At 43.9% G+C, this 14,994-nt stretch overlaps 1 protein-coding gene across 4 annotated transcripts in view; it reads left to right on the forward strand.

The window, feature by feature from the left end:
* The first annotated feature begins 280 nt into the window (after window positions 1-280).
* The window catches only part of PXK (PX domain containing serine/threonine kinase like), a 59,999-nt gene continuing 45,285 nt past the window's right edge, over window positions 281-14,994 (forward strand). For all 4 annotated transcript variants that reach the window (XM_056867360.1, XM_056867361.1, XM_056867362.1 and 1 more), the window contains exons 1-3: window positions 281-421; window positions 12,738-12,788; window positions 13,909-13,956. In XM_056867360.1, the coding sequence (XP_056723338.1) occupies window positions 320-421; window positions 12,738-12,788; window positions 13,909-13,956 (201 nt within the window). In that variant the 5' untranslated portion in view covers window positions 281-319. The remainder of the gene's footprint in view (window positions 422-12,737; window positions 12,789-13,908; window positions 13,957-14,994) is intronic.

Raw genomic sequence — 14,994 nt, forward strand, 5'->3', positions numbered from 1 at the left:
ATAGATGGACGTCCTCAATCCCAAGGGCGCTCGTCGATGCGCCGCGGCAGCCCCAGTCAGCGCGCGGCCCGTGCGTGCGTGCGTGCGTGCGTTCGGGGCGGGGCCGGCAGCGCTGCTCTTCCCCCCTCCCGCCCTCCTTTCCCGGGCGGCTGTTGCTGCTGCTGCTGCACAGCCCGCCCGCGGGGGCGGAGCGGGAGGAGCGCCCCGCCAGCCGCCGGGCTTTAAGACCCTGAGGAGGAGGCCGCTCCGCTGTTGACAGCAGGCGGAGGCAGCGCGAGAGAGGCGCCGGGGCTGCTGCTGCCGCCGCCCCCAGCTCGGCATGGCCTTCATGGAGAAGCCGCCGGCCGGGAAAGTGCTGCTGGACGACACGGTGCCGCTGACGGCCGTGATCGAGGCGAGCCAGAGCTTGCATTCGCACACGGTGAGGAGGGGGGGGGGGCAGGCCGGGCCCGGCTGGGCTGGGCTGGGCTGGGCGGGCGGTTGCCTGGGTCGCGTTCATGTTTGGTGCGTCTCCGTGTCGCTTGGGGGCCCCCGAGGCCACATGGCCGCTTTGCTCATTGGGCTCTACGGCATTGAAGTCCCTCCCCTCCCCAAACCCCACCCCTCCTGGCTCTGCCCCCCCCCCAATTCCCCTCTGGTGGTGGAGAGGGACCTGGCAACCCTATGTGTGTGTGTGTGAAGTGCCGTCAAGACGCAGCTGGCTTACGGCAACCCCTTTTGGGGGGTTTTCACGGCAAGAGACTAACAGAGGGGGTTTGCCAGTGCCTTCCTCTGCACAGCAACCCTGGTATTCCTCAGTGGTCTCCCATCCAAATACTAACCAGGGCCAACCCTGCTTAGCTTCTGAGATCTGGCTAGCCTGGGCCATAATACTCACTAATTTGCAATTAAAACCCATGTTGGCACTTTGGGTTGCCTGTTGGGCGGCTCCTGGATGTTATTTGTTAGGTCCGGGGTGTGTGTGGATTTTTGTGCCAGGTTTGTGGTGTCTGTTCCCGATGCCAGGGCTTTTTTTAAATTATTTTTTTAAATAATTTTTATTTTTTCTTCATTTAATATATCCATAAAAACAATATAATAATAATAATAAAGAGAAAAGCAAATCATATTTCTAATTCAACAATCAAATTTCTTCCCCCTCTCCCTCTTCCGTCTAAAATTAAATTTTATTTTTCTTCATTTAATATATCCACAAAAACAATATAATAATAATAAAGAGAAAAGCAAATAATATTTCTAATTCAACAATCAAATGACTTCCCCCTCTCCCTCTTCCGTCTAAAATTAAATTTTATTTTTTCTTCATTTAATATATCCACAAAAACAATATAATAATAATAAAAAAGAGAAAAGCAAATAATATTTCTAATTCAACAATCAAATGACTTCCCCCTCTCCCTCTTCCGTCTAAAATTAAATTAAATTTTATTTTGCTTCATTTAATATATCCATAAAAACAATATAATAATAATAAAAAAGAGAAAAACAAATAATATTTCTAATTCAACAATCAAATGACTTCCCCCTCTCCCTCTTCCGTCTAAAATTAAATTAAATTTTATTTTGCTTCATTTAATATATGGGGGGGTTGTCTGAATTGTGGGTTGTTCTAATGAGGGGATCGTTGGCCTTTGGGATGAGACCCTCCTTCGCTGGGTCAGGTCTCATGGGTATTATTTGTTAGGTCTGGGGGGTGAATTTGTGCCAGGTTTGCGATGCCAGGGCTTGACCCTAGCGTATGTACTCCAGGAAGCGCCTCTGAGCAGGTGCAGAGTGCCCTTGCTTGCCTTCATAAGTCGGCAGCGGCTTGCTGGCCCTTAACGAATACAAGCACAGGTGGTAGTAGGCTGAAGCGTGACTTATTTTGGAAAAGGGAACCACTGGGGGAGGTTGGGGGGCTTGTTTGAATGGTGGGGCATTCCAATGAGGGGATCGCTGGGCTTTGGGATGAGACCCTCCTTCGCTGGGTCGGGGCTCCTGGATATTATTTACAGATGTAACCTGCCTTGAGTCTCAGTAAGGTGGACTATAAATAAGCATATATGCATAAACTATGCTTTGCTTGTATAGCTTTTATCATACCTGAAAGTCATAGAAGCGTCCATTTGTTATCCTTTTGTGGATGGTGGGTGAGTTAGGTTTTTGATTGTTGTATTTTATTGGAAGGGGTCTTGTTGCTTGATTTGTTTTTATTTTCTAACACAGCAGTTCCTCAGTGGAACAGGCTTCCTCGGGAGGTTGGTAAGCTCTCCTTCCCTGGACGTTTTTAAGCAGAGGCTAGATGGCCGTCTGTCAGCGATGCTGATTCTATGACCTTAGGCAGATGATGAGAGGGAGGGCATCTTGGCTATCTTCTGGGCATGGAGTAGGGGTCACTGGGGGTGTGGGAGGGAGGTAGTTGTGAATTTCCTGCATTGTGCAGGGGGTTGGACTAGATGACCCTGGTGGTCCCTTCCAACGCTATGATTCTATGCTGTTTGATATTTGCCCTCCTTGAACTGCTTCATGTAGTATTCCGTCTTGTACACATTCCCATCTGGGATACCTAGGGTCTTAGGGAATAATTTAGAAAGTGGCCCTGTTTGCTGTTTTTGGTGCTGGGATAAGTGGTGTTCCATAAATGTAGTTTGTCACAAGGGATTCACTTGAGGGAATGGTTTGGGTTTTAAACAGTTTAATTATTCATATTGTTCTGGCTGCTGGTTGACTACCCTTTGTTGATTGTTTACTGATAGGGAATGATTGGTTGAGGCTTTCTCCGTCAGAGCTAGGCCGCTGAATATAAATGGACAATTTATTTGCCGACTGGGTGAGACTCGTGCTCAGCAGGATGGAGTGGGTGGGAAAAGGAATGATAGATTTGGGGACTGTTGCAGGCTGCACTTCAGGGAATGCAATTTGCTGTCTTTGGGAATCGCAGCAGTTGTGCTGTCTGCTGCAGGAGTCTTGTTTGCTTCCTTTGTGCTCTGTTTAGTGTGTTTGTAAATCAGTGGAAGGCTGTAAGCAAGCCGTAAGCCAACCTCTCTGTGCCTGAAGGAAACAATACCCTGGGCGTCTCACTGCTTGGGGAAATGGTGGGTTTTTAGCAGTACAGAACTTGTAAGCGATCTAATCATCCTCTTTTTTAAAAAAAGAGATACTGATAGTTGTGGACATAAGGAAAGTAACAGATTACAGAGATGTGGCTGAAAAGATGGAGGGTTTCAGCCTTGAGTAGAGAGCTGAGAATTCTGAGGATAAGGAGGCTTCATGTAGTTGATTTGAGCTTAGACTCGTTCATTGTTTGAGAGCTGAAACCTGACTATCCATGGTGTTCAGGTATACAAAGTATGTTTACAAGCTAACATGTGAGCTGTGTAAGCAAACCAGAAAGGACACTCACAGTTTTAAGAAGGCACGTCATGGTGAGTTGCTTGTGCGGCCAGTGCTCCAAGTGTGTAAATAACTACTCATCTGCAGGAAGTAAGAATTACCGCCAGGCAACTGTGCAAAGAAGTTTTTGTAAACTTGAAGATAATTGGTTCTTTTTAAAGTCACTGGATATTAGCACTTAAGTCGCAGTCCTCTGTATGATTAAGCCCCAATGATCTCAGTGGGATTTCGTTCTAGGCATGTGCAGGCATATGAGTTCATAAAAAGATTTGTGGGCTAGTAGTAACTTTGTGGAGTTACTTTCAGATCACACAACCACATACAACTTTTTATATATTAGTTAGCTATTAACCTTCCTCTCCCTTTTTTTTTTTTCATGCCCTCAGTGTCTTGGTACACCTTAAAGGCAGTATTAAGTTTGCTCTTTCTAGCTAGAAAGATGTAGGTTGTGATAATTGTCTTCTCCTTTGCATCTTACTACACCCAAGTAGGCTTATATGAAAAATGTTTGCATTTTTCCCCTTGAGTTCGCATGTTAGATTTTGCTGTCACGTTGTAAGATTCAAGCTACTTTTTCATAACTTGACAAAGCGTTTATCAGATCAATGCAGGACAAGGTTAAACTGGACAAGCTGGATTTAATAACTAACGTCAGTGCATGGTGTACATAAGCATTAAAACCAAAGAGTGTGGCTCTGACCAGATAGTCTCATGGAAGTCAACTGGATGGAACTGGTTTACTTCCAGGCGCTCTAGCTAGAGTGGGTTATGCAGTCCGTTGGCTGACTTAAGTGTGATTAATATAGCAATACCTTTATATCCTTGGTCTTTTCAGCATATTTATTGCTGTTTCAGAGCTTTACAACTTGTGGGTCTTCCTGTTCTTTGTATGGCTCTTTGTCACAGATAGGGACTGAAAGTGGGGAAAAGAGGCAAATCCAGGTTTCCTCCAACGATAATTTAAGATTGGACTTCCTGCAGAAATACTGTATGGGATTGTTCTAGCTGTTAAAGCACTTTCTTTGAGCCTTGCAAGTGCCATCCCAAGCAGAGTTATACACCCTACTCAGTCCTTTGAAATCAGTGGATTTCAAATGGTGTAACTCTGCCGAGGATGGCACCTATATTTGGTGTTTTGATTGTGCTGACATCTCTTGAAGAAAGGTGAGATAGGGATTTCTTTTAGAAGAGCACAGAGGAAGAAGAATGCTGCTGTGTTGCAATTTCAAAGTTGTATTTGGCCAAGGGGCCTAAACGTCTCTGCTCTGTCTCTTAGGAAGCAGAACAACGGCACAGGCAAACAGCATGCTTTGAGAAAATGTATTCTAATAAGTTGGCTAGGGTTGCCAACCTCCAGGTACTAGCTGGAGATCTCCCGCTATTACAAATGCTCTCCAACCAATAGAGATCAGTTCACCTGGAGAAAATGACCGCTTGGGCAATTCGACTCCATGGCATTGAAGTCCCTCCCCAAACCCTACCCTTCTCAGGCTCCACCCCAAAAATCTCCTACTGGTGGTGAAGAGGGACCTGGCAACCCTAAAATTAAAAAAAAAGAAGCATTTTAAATGGCTTTTGTTCTTCTGAAACTGCCTTATACTGAGTCAGACCTTCGGTCCATCAAGGATTATCTACTCAGACTGGCAGCAACTCTCCAGAGTATAAGACAGAAGTCTTTCACATCACTTAACTGCCTGGACATGGGGGGAATTAAACCTGGGACCATCTGGGTGCCAAGCAGTTGCTCTACCACTGAGCCACGGCCCCTCCCTCTTGGTTGAATTCTGCCTGTTGTAGTCTCATTTGAAAGTTACAAGTTCTCATGACTGTACATACCACTGAGACAACATAGTGGTAGTGCCTTCTAAATATTTATAAGTCATGCATATGTACTGTATTTTCTCTCATTTCTGACTGTACCCTCACAGCAGACACGACAATCGATGTTACTGATAAAGTAGGGCCCAACTACATGTTCAATTTTGAACAAGTTGCCTCAGTGGGGCAAATAATGACCCTGGGGCTTTACAGGTTGGGAGAATATTGTGGGTGTGGGAGGCTAAAGCCCCTTCTCCCCTTGTACCCTGGTCCCAATCTGAATCGGGTTCCCGTGGCACTTGGAAACTTAGTTCCCTAGCAGCTGCCATATGTCTGAAAAGAATGAAAGTCAGATCAGGGAAACCCTGACCCAATTTTAAAAAGCATGCAATATTTAGTTTGGCCCGCCCTCAGAGATGAGGGGGAAAAAAAACCTGAATGTGTTACTTCAAAACAAATTCCAGGCTTCAGTTGTGTTAACAGCAAAATGAAACAGGAGTCCAGTGGCAATTTAAAGACGAACAAAATCTGACTCTCCAAGTTTATGCTGGAGTAAGTTCTGTTAGCCCTTCAGGTCCCGCTGAATTCCTGTTTCATTCCTGGGAAGTTCTGCTGCTTAGACCATTGGTCTGTTTCGCGCATCTGCTACCCATCAACCTTTACTCCTGTAAATTAAAACTTGTCTTCATCATTCTTTTATTGTCGTCTGGCTTGTCTTTCAGGCTCCTCTGTCTGAATTGCATTAACTGGGGAGTAAGCATCCTATTCCCTATCACTATGTATGGGTGTGAAAGCCGGACAGTGAAGAAAACTGATAGGAAGAAAATAGATTCCTTTGAAATGTGGTGTTGGAGGAGAGTGTTACGGATTTTGTGGACTGCCAAAAAAACAAATCATTGGTTTATAGATCAAATCAAGCCTGAACTGACCCTAGAAGCTAAAATGACTAAACTGAGGCTGTCGTATTTTGGTCACGTCATGAGACGACAAGAGTCACTGGAAAAGACAGTCATGTTAGGAAAAGTTGAGGGCAGCAGGAAAAGAGGAAGACCCAACAAGAGATAGGTTGACTCAATAAAGGAAGCCACAGCCTTCAATTTGCAAGATCTGAGTAAGGCTGTCAAAGATAGGACATTTTGGAGGACTTTCAGTCATAGGGTCGCCATGAGTCGGAAGCGACTTGACGGCACTTAACACACACACAAGCATCCTTTATTTCTTTCAAGTATACCTCAATTAAACATGTTTAGGATTGTAACCTCTAATTGTAGGGCCACTGGGCAGCAACGTGCTGTATTGACTTCTCGAGTGCTACGCAGATGTGTTGCAGTAGTCCGAGTAATTTTTCTCTTCAGTTGGAAAGATGACTGGGATTATGAGTTTGTCCAGCTTGTCGCTGTTGCCGGTTTGGTGCTTTTAGCGCTAAATCAGGAGCGGGGGGAGAGGAAAGGTACCGCAAGACAGAGGTGATAACTAGCAAGGGTGTTGTTGTTTTTTTATGCCCTCTTTTGCAGTTCTGTCACAAAATGTGAACAAAGATCTGCTCGACAAATGATTCCCTCCAAGTCTGAAAAGGAGGCGTTATGCACCTGAATAGGCTGGTGCCAGTAACTTATGCTTTAGTCTTATTGACCTCAGTGGAACCACTCAGGGCCAAAACAAACACGACAAAGATCATGTCGTCTGTTCCTCCATAAAAAGGCATTACCAAGCCCATGTGGCACTGATTCAAATTATAGGGGAAGGGAGAGGTGGTAACTCACCCTGTGGTGGTCCTAGCATGTTAAAGCTAAAATTGACTGTCTTTTTTTTTTTTTAAGGGGACTTGTCTTTTTCTGTGGAGGTGCTAACAACAGTGCAGGAGATTAGCAAAAGTGTACAGAGGCTGAAGAGTTAAACCCTCTTTCACTTTCCTGCGGGGCCTTTTCCTGGGCTGCATGTGCTTGCAATTTGTCTTTTACAACCAAATAAGAGATTTGTGATCCTGTCTGTTTTGGCCCTTAAACACACATTGGCCTATAGATTTTTGACTAGAAGTCACCAAATGAGAATATTTCGTAGGTGTGATTTTCATTGCCCTCTAAAGTTTACAATTTTTCTGTTGGGGGGAGGGAGAAGCCCTCTGAAGAAAAATGTGTTTTACTAAATTTTTATAGCCCCGCCCCCGGGCCTTTACATCTCTAGAAAACTGAAATCAGATTTCTTTCCTCTTATGTATGGCATGAGGAAGCAATAGTCTAGGGCAGTCTTTTTCCCTCTGAGGAAAGGGCATCTTGATTAGTGAGAATCACCCAATCAAGATGCCCTTGTAACTCAGAGGAGAAAGGACCCTCACCGTAAGTAGCCAGGGTACCATTCTCAACAGTGGGAGAGGCATCCATGCTGGTTTTTTTTTTTTTTTTGAAAAAACTTCCAGAATTTATTTCATTTTACTTTGTCTATAGTCCACCTTTCTTGCTGAGACTCAAGGTGGGTTGCAGGATATCAAACAGTACAGAGAGACAACCAATGAACAATGCAATAGCACACCCTCCCACTCTTACTTCATAGTACCAAGAGTGCAAATCTTTTTTTGGTTTTTGGATGTAGTGAAACCTACATGGTGTGACTGTTGCACTGTCAAGGTTTGATAAGTTACAGACACTGGTTGCATGTGGCCTCTTTTGTAAGGTTGCCAACCTCCAGGTAGTAGCTGGAGATTTCCTGCTGTTACAATTGATCTCCAGCCGATAGCAATCAGGAGAAAATGGCCGCTTTGGCGATTGGACTCCATGGCATTGAAGTCCCTCCCATCCCCAAACCTGGCCCTCCTCAGGCTCTGCCCCCAGAACCTCCCGCCGGTTGTGAATAGGTGCCTGGCAACCCTACTCTTTTATCATATTAGACCTTGGTAGATCTGAGATCTCGGTTATAGTGCAAATAGGTGTAAATATGGTAGGCCTGCTCTTGTCATTAGGTTCTTTTCCAAGCTTTGCTGTTCTGGACATGGTTGCTGTTTCTTTGCAAGCAAGTAATTAAGGGTGTTTTCCACATGGCGACAGGGGAGTGTAGTTTCCCCATTGCTGCTGTGGCTGCTAATACAATACAGCGACAACAGGGCTTCCATGACAGGTTTCCCTATACTTTCCCTGCCCAGTTACCTGGCAGTAGTCATTCCCCATCTGGCAGCACCAGTGCTGTTTCAGTTTTTGTTAAAGAACCTGCCACTGAATATCATTATATCAATATAATGTTATTACAATATGTGTAACAGGTTTTCTAAAGTTCAGTTTTTATTTTAAAAAAGTCTCTGGCCCCTTAATTGTTGCCTTTCATCTCATATCTCCACAATGAAAGGGGCCAAAGATATATTTTTTCCGAAATGAAAACTGGGAATTTAGATTGTATAAGGCTTTGTCATAATGTTATAATTCAATCACCTATTTTTAAAAAAAGAAAAGCTCCTTAGTGGCGGGGGGGGGGGAAGGATAGCTGTTGTGGGGAAAATGGCTCCTGTGTGGTGAAAATCCAGACTTTCCTGCACACATAGCAGCACTCCAGATTTTGCTGCAATCTTTCCCCAAACTTCAGATCAAAGCAGGAGAAAGGTTAGGGAAAAGCTGGGCAAACAGTGGAAGGCTCATGAATGCACCGTGATGGTGTGGGGGAGCAGGAAAACCCCCTGCTTTGCAACAGCATTGAACCTGGGGCAAATAGCCTGTGTGGAAAACGCCATGTACTCTGCAGGAGCAAAGCTGAACATTTTGACTACTGTAAGGAGCAAGCTACTCTCTGTCGTTGGACTGAGAGACAGAACAGAATAGGATTGGTCTGAGAAATGGAGTTTCGGCATATGTGACCTGTTTGTGAATGTCAGAGGAGAGCTTTTGGTAGGCTTGTAAATAGTCGTTCACTTTTCACCTGTAATGAATATGACTCTCTAGGCAAGCAGGGAGAAACTGTAGAAATGCTTTTTTTAAGGAAGAAAAGGAAGGTCATGAAAGGGTAACTTATTTGCAGGGTAGGGATGCTAGCCTGCAGGTGGGGCCTGGGGATCCCCTTGAATGACAACTCATTTCCAGACTACAAACATCAGTTCCTCGGGAGATGCTTTGGAGGGTGGACTTTATGGCATGGTACCCCACTGAGGGCCCTGTCCTCCTCAGGCTCCATCCCCAAATCTCCAGGAGTTTCCAACCTGGATCTGGCAACCCTCCCCATCCCCTGCCAGTGGCCAGGGGGAACCTGACGACCCTATTGCATGGGCAGATGGGTTAGTAATTTTTTTTTTTTAGGGCTAACACCTTTTATGGTTTTATTTGCACAGCTGGTATGTAGATGAGGGGGTTGTGTCTATAGCATAATGTTCAAAATGAACCGCTTATCTTTTAAGGTTGTTGTGATTATACAGCATGTCTTGCAAGATATGCATTCATGCTGACCTAAATCCATTTAAAGTATTGTAGGAAATGCTGGGCTCAACTGCTCCATAATTCAGGAATAGGGCCAAGAATTGCAATAAAGTAGCTTGTGTGTGTAAGTTTTTAAAGCTGGTAAATCTTATTGTGTTATTTCAGGGAAGCAGGCTTCAGATTCATGCAGATAGAGTGAATATGTGCTGAATTTCCTGTCATTCACCGTTTATGTTTTTTTAAAGACTGTTTTCTAATGTAGACTATGAATATGAAAATTATGAAAGCTGAGGATTAAACTCTAATTATGGTATTGGGAGATCTGTCGCTATTTTAGGTTGTAAATAACAACAGCAAGGAAGAGACCGTTTGAAGCGGGGAAGGGAGTTTAAACTCTTGCCCTGTGCCATTTCCCAATCTGTTAGCCTGCTGGGGCTGCTATTTGTGCCATGGGATAAGGGAATTTACAGCTATTCCTATGGTGCTTATTTGGGGTTGCCAACCTTGAGGTGGTGGAGAAAATAGACACCACTGTACAATTATCCAAGGATTTAGAAGCTAGTACAGGAGCGAAACACTACATAAACAAAGTGCAAATAGATTTATAAATAGCTACGTGCAATTACATACATTATGAGACATTATATACACAAAAAGACCTACAAGAAGTCATTCATAAATATTCGTATTTTTAAATGTCCAAACAAGGTACACATTCTTCCACAAGCTACTCTCATGTAGTCCAATGGATGCCAATAGTAATGGAGGTGGTGGCTGGAGATCTCCTGCTATTACAACTGATCTCCAGCTGATAGAGATCAGTTCACCTGGAGAACATGGCTGCTTTGGCAATTGGACTCTATGGCATTGAAGTCCCTCCCCTCCCCAAACCCTTCCCTCCCCAGGCTCTGCCCCAAAAACCTCCCGCCGGAGTGAAGAGGGACCTGGGGTCAACCCTATGCTATTTGCCTTGTAAGATAAATAGCAGTTGGGGAGAGGAATATGTAGTTGGGTAAAAACAGTATGAGAAATAGTTAACCTCCCACCCCCACCATAGCCCTGATCCATATCCTCCACTTTTTAAAAAAATGCTGAGGGGGACCTGTTCACTGAACTTCTCTGCTATTTCTAGTTAGCTTTTCATCAGAGAATCATATGGTTGATTTTGAATAGGTAAGGGGGGGGGCATCTTGTAACTTCTTTCTTAGTTCATCCCTGTTCCTCGGTATGTTGTTTATTTTTAATATCAAGAGGTCAGCTTCCACTAGTCAGTAACTAAAATTTCAGTTGCTGGTGGTGGAAAGGGCTGTCAAGTCACAGCTGACTTATGGCGAGCCCGTAGGGTTTTCAAGGCAAGAGACGTTCAGAGGTGGTTTGCCATTGCCTACCCCCGCGTGGGCTGAGAGAGTTCTGGGAGAATTGTGACTGGCCCAAGGTCACCCTGCAGGCTTCATGCGGAGGAGCGGGGAATCGAACCCGGTTCTCCAGATTAGAGTCTGCTGCTCTTAACCACTAAACCACACTGGCTCTCTTTAAAAAATTCAGTTAAATTCACCATAATGTAATTATTCAGAAGCTGAATATTAGCGGTGTATCAGCTTCTCCCAACCATGATAGGTATCTCATTAAATCCATGCGGGAACCGTCCACAACTATTGAAGAAATACTAACATTGGGGGTTACCGCACTTTGTATTCCCAGCGATATATTAAGAGTTTGAAAATGTTGTTAAAAACATCGCTTTAAAAGGGTTTTTGGATACCACGGCTAATAAATGGTTGGAAGACGTCTTCACAGCTAAATGGGCCAAACAAAGTGCGAACAGTATTTTTTATAACGTTTTCAAACTCTTCATACATCGGTGGGAATACATAGAAAGTGCGAACAGTATTTTTTATAACATTTTCAAACTCTTAATACATCGCTGGGAATACAAGTGCAGTAACCCCCATTCTCTGTTTCGAAGGCCCCATATTTAGATCTGTATCGGTTGCTACTTTAGGCAACACCTTAGTGATAAGCCCAGTTATGGTAGCTGAACAAAAAACCCTAAGCTTTTTGTAAAGCCATTCTTTGTAGGCGTGGAAACAGCATGCATATATTTATATATGGTGATGGGACAAGTGTCTATTTCACTGATTGTAAATGTGTTGCGATACAATGGCTAATTTGCATCTTCCTGGCCAGTGGGTCCTCAATCAAAGAGACGCATGTACCACGTGCAAACCTTTTCGTTTAGCAAAACAAATTCCACGAGTATACAGTGGGCTTGTTACCCTCTGCCACATCATATGGAATGGGATGCTCATATTTGGGGTACGTTCAGCCCCGATGGGATGCAGAAATTCTGTCAGTGAGCCGTATGTTAAGACAGGCCTACAATAACTGGAGCCCCGTGGCGCAGAGTGGTAAGCTGCAGTACTGCAGTCCCAAACTTTGCTCATGGCCTGAGTTCGATCCCGATGGAAGTTGGTTTCAGGTAGCCGGCTCAAGGTTGACTCAGCCTTCCATCCTTCTGAGGTCAGTAAAACGAGTACCCGACTTGCTGGGGGTAAAGGGAAGATGACTGGGGAAGGCAATGGCAAACCATCCTACAAACATAGTCTGCCTAGTAAACGTCGGGATGTGACGTCACCCCGAGGGTTAGTAATGGCCCAGTGCTTGCACAGGGACTACCTTTACAGTAACTGATACTCAAGATAGCATGTTGGTAACTGAATGCTAAAGATGTATGTATAGTGCTAAAGCTGCACTAGGTGAATGACTACAGTTTTGAGCTTTTAGAGGAAATACTTTTTTGTGGGGTAGAGAGCTATATCTTTGCATTTTATCTTCTACGACGTGGTGTGTGCACTAGAGATCAAAGACAAATGAAACTGGAGCAGCTTAGAGAGGCTTGAGGTTAGGACAAGGCTGTAACTAACAGAAATGGTTTACAAATTGGATCTCTGGAGATCAACCCTGAACACAGGAATTTGTCTTATGTTGAGTCAGACCATTGTGCACACAGCCTTGGAAGAATTGTGGAGGCCAGAAGACAAAACTACTGCTTGTAGATGCAGTTTTGCCCTACTTTAAAAGAAATGTTGTGGTTCAACTGGCACTTTATCTCTTTAGACCTCTAACTTATTATTTTTTTCCTTCCTTTGTTTCTAGGAGTACATCATTCGTGTACAAAGAGGGATTTCCATGGAAAATAGCTGGCAGGTAACTTGAAATTTGAAATCAATGGAGAAAACAATGTTGGGGGTGGGGGAAGAGGCAATATAGCAAAAGGCCCCTTTGTCACTTGATAAAACTGAGGCTGCTGGACTACCATACTGCTTCTTGTACCCTGTAGAGAATTCTGGGTAGTGCTCCCATGCAGATTCTTTTGAATGAAAAGTTGTACAGCAGCAGGACAGGGCTTGGTGGGTTTTCCCTATTCGTGCTCTCTTGCCTACGCCTGTGTGTTCTTCTAGCCCTCGTTTTTTTGAATCAAGTTAATTCATGCCATAGTATTCCCTATTACTATGTATGGGTGTGAAAGTTGGACAATGAAGAAAGCTGATGGGAAGAAAGTAGATTCCTTTGAAATGTGGTGTTGGAAGAAAGTGTTACAGAAATCCTGTTGGCCTCTAAGGTGAGACAGGGGTTGAGTCTTGCTCTTTTAAAAAAATACGTGACTTTGCAGTTTGTTGCAGGGAATGCTTCTATTGGTTTGTTGTTTATGACATTTCTAATCTGCCTTTCCCTTTAAAAAAGGCTCAGTTCAGGTTACAATGTGATTGCAGTCACAATGTTGTGATGCTGATGTGCCTGCGAAAAACCTGATCCTAACAGGTCCCTCTCTGATGTATCAAATGCCATCATGCAAATATTTCTAGGGAGAGTAAAGTTTTTCAATGGTTATCAGTAATTCTCAAAGGAGGAAGGCTTTGCGCTAGAACCATCATAAGCATGAATTTTCTTATCCCCATTTTAGCTGGGGGACCGTTTCTATAAAGTTGGTCAGCAGAACCCTTATCTCAGTGTAGCTGAAAATCATAAGCCCATTATATTTTTGCTGGTGTAAGCCAGCTGTAACATGGAATGGCAGTGACTTCTCCATCCTCCACTTGATTCTATTAGGAGGTGTTTGCATCTGAAACATTGGCTATTTGCCATCTCTCCCCATGTGCCTCATGTTGACAGGATCCTAGTCTGTCCGAGTATCCTCCTGCGACACCTATGAACTGGGAGAATCCTTACGCGATGCTGTTCAATAAACTTGGCCTCAATCAGGTTGCACATGTACAGCAATACCGGAGTGTGTGGTACTAACACTAATTCTGTGGGTTTTTTGCAGATTGTGAGAAGATACAGCGATTTTGACTTGCTGAATAATAGTTTGCAGGTAAGAAGTCTCCCCCCCTCCCACAAAACAAAATTCTGTCCTCAGAATTTATGTGTTTCTAAAACAGCCTTTGTGTATGAGGCAAAGAATCCAATCAACAAGCTGCTTTTCTTCTCTTTATCTTATTTACTCTTGTTTTGTGCGTACACCTTCTGCTTTAGTTGTTATTGTTTAGATTTTACAGTTAATCTGGATTTATGATTGTAATCCTGTTTTGGTTCGTGGGCCTTTTAGGAGCTTTTAAAATGTAAAGGCAGCACATCGATACTTCGAGCAAAGTACCATGAAACGACTTCAAAGGAAAATGGGGCTTCCTAATTTATTTTAGATTGCTGAAAATATTTGTAAGCCCTCCTTTCTCCCATTACACTGAGAGAATTCAAAACACTGAAGTATCGGATTATACTTCTGGGAGAAGGACCCTTGTTTTGTGTATGTTTTACTGAGACCAGCTGAAACTGAACGTGGGAGAGTGGCAAATGTTTACGCTTGCCCAGCAGTGGCATAACTTGATCCATCTTTTGGGGTTCAAGTGCCTTCTTTTCTTGTCCCCCCCCTCCCTAGAAAAGCCAAAGTCGTATTGATTTTTTTAAATGGAGGCCCAAACTGCAGCTTGTGGTCTTTTTCTAAAACCACTTTCTAATGTTCTTCATTGTGTCATGCATTTCTCTGTCACTGGTTAATGTTCCTTGGTGGGTTTTCCCCCTCTAAATATTGCTGCTTCTGTGTGTTTGCACTCTTTCAAACACATTCGCTTCTGCTTAACGTGTGTGGGAAAATACAGGGAAGGGGCTGTATGTTAAAGAAAAGCTCGGTGCTTGCAAACAGAAAGGGGAAATGAGCAGTCACAGAGTTTCTTCAGAATTTATTTCAGCAGGCACTTTTGAACCTCCTCGTACTCTGTCTGATGCAGACGCAAGAATTGTGTCTGAATCTCAAGCTGATGCGGTTATAGTGTGCCATCCTCTGTGACTGCGCACTGTTAAAGGCACAGAATGATATAGTGTTAAAGGTGGACAAATTCCAGTCAGGGCATTT

This window comes from Euleptes europaea, chromosome 1 (genome assembly GCF_029931775.1).
Source record: "Euleptes europaea isolate rEulEur1 chromosome 1, rEulEur1.hap1, whole genome shotgun sequence".
Taxonomy (NCBI): Eukaryota; Metazoa; Chordata; class Lepidosauria; order Squamata; family Sphaerodactylidae; genus Euleptes; species Euleptes europaea.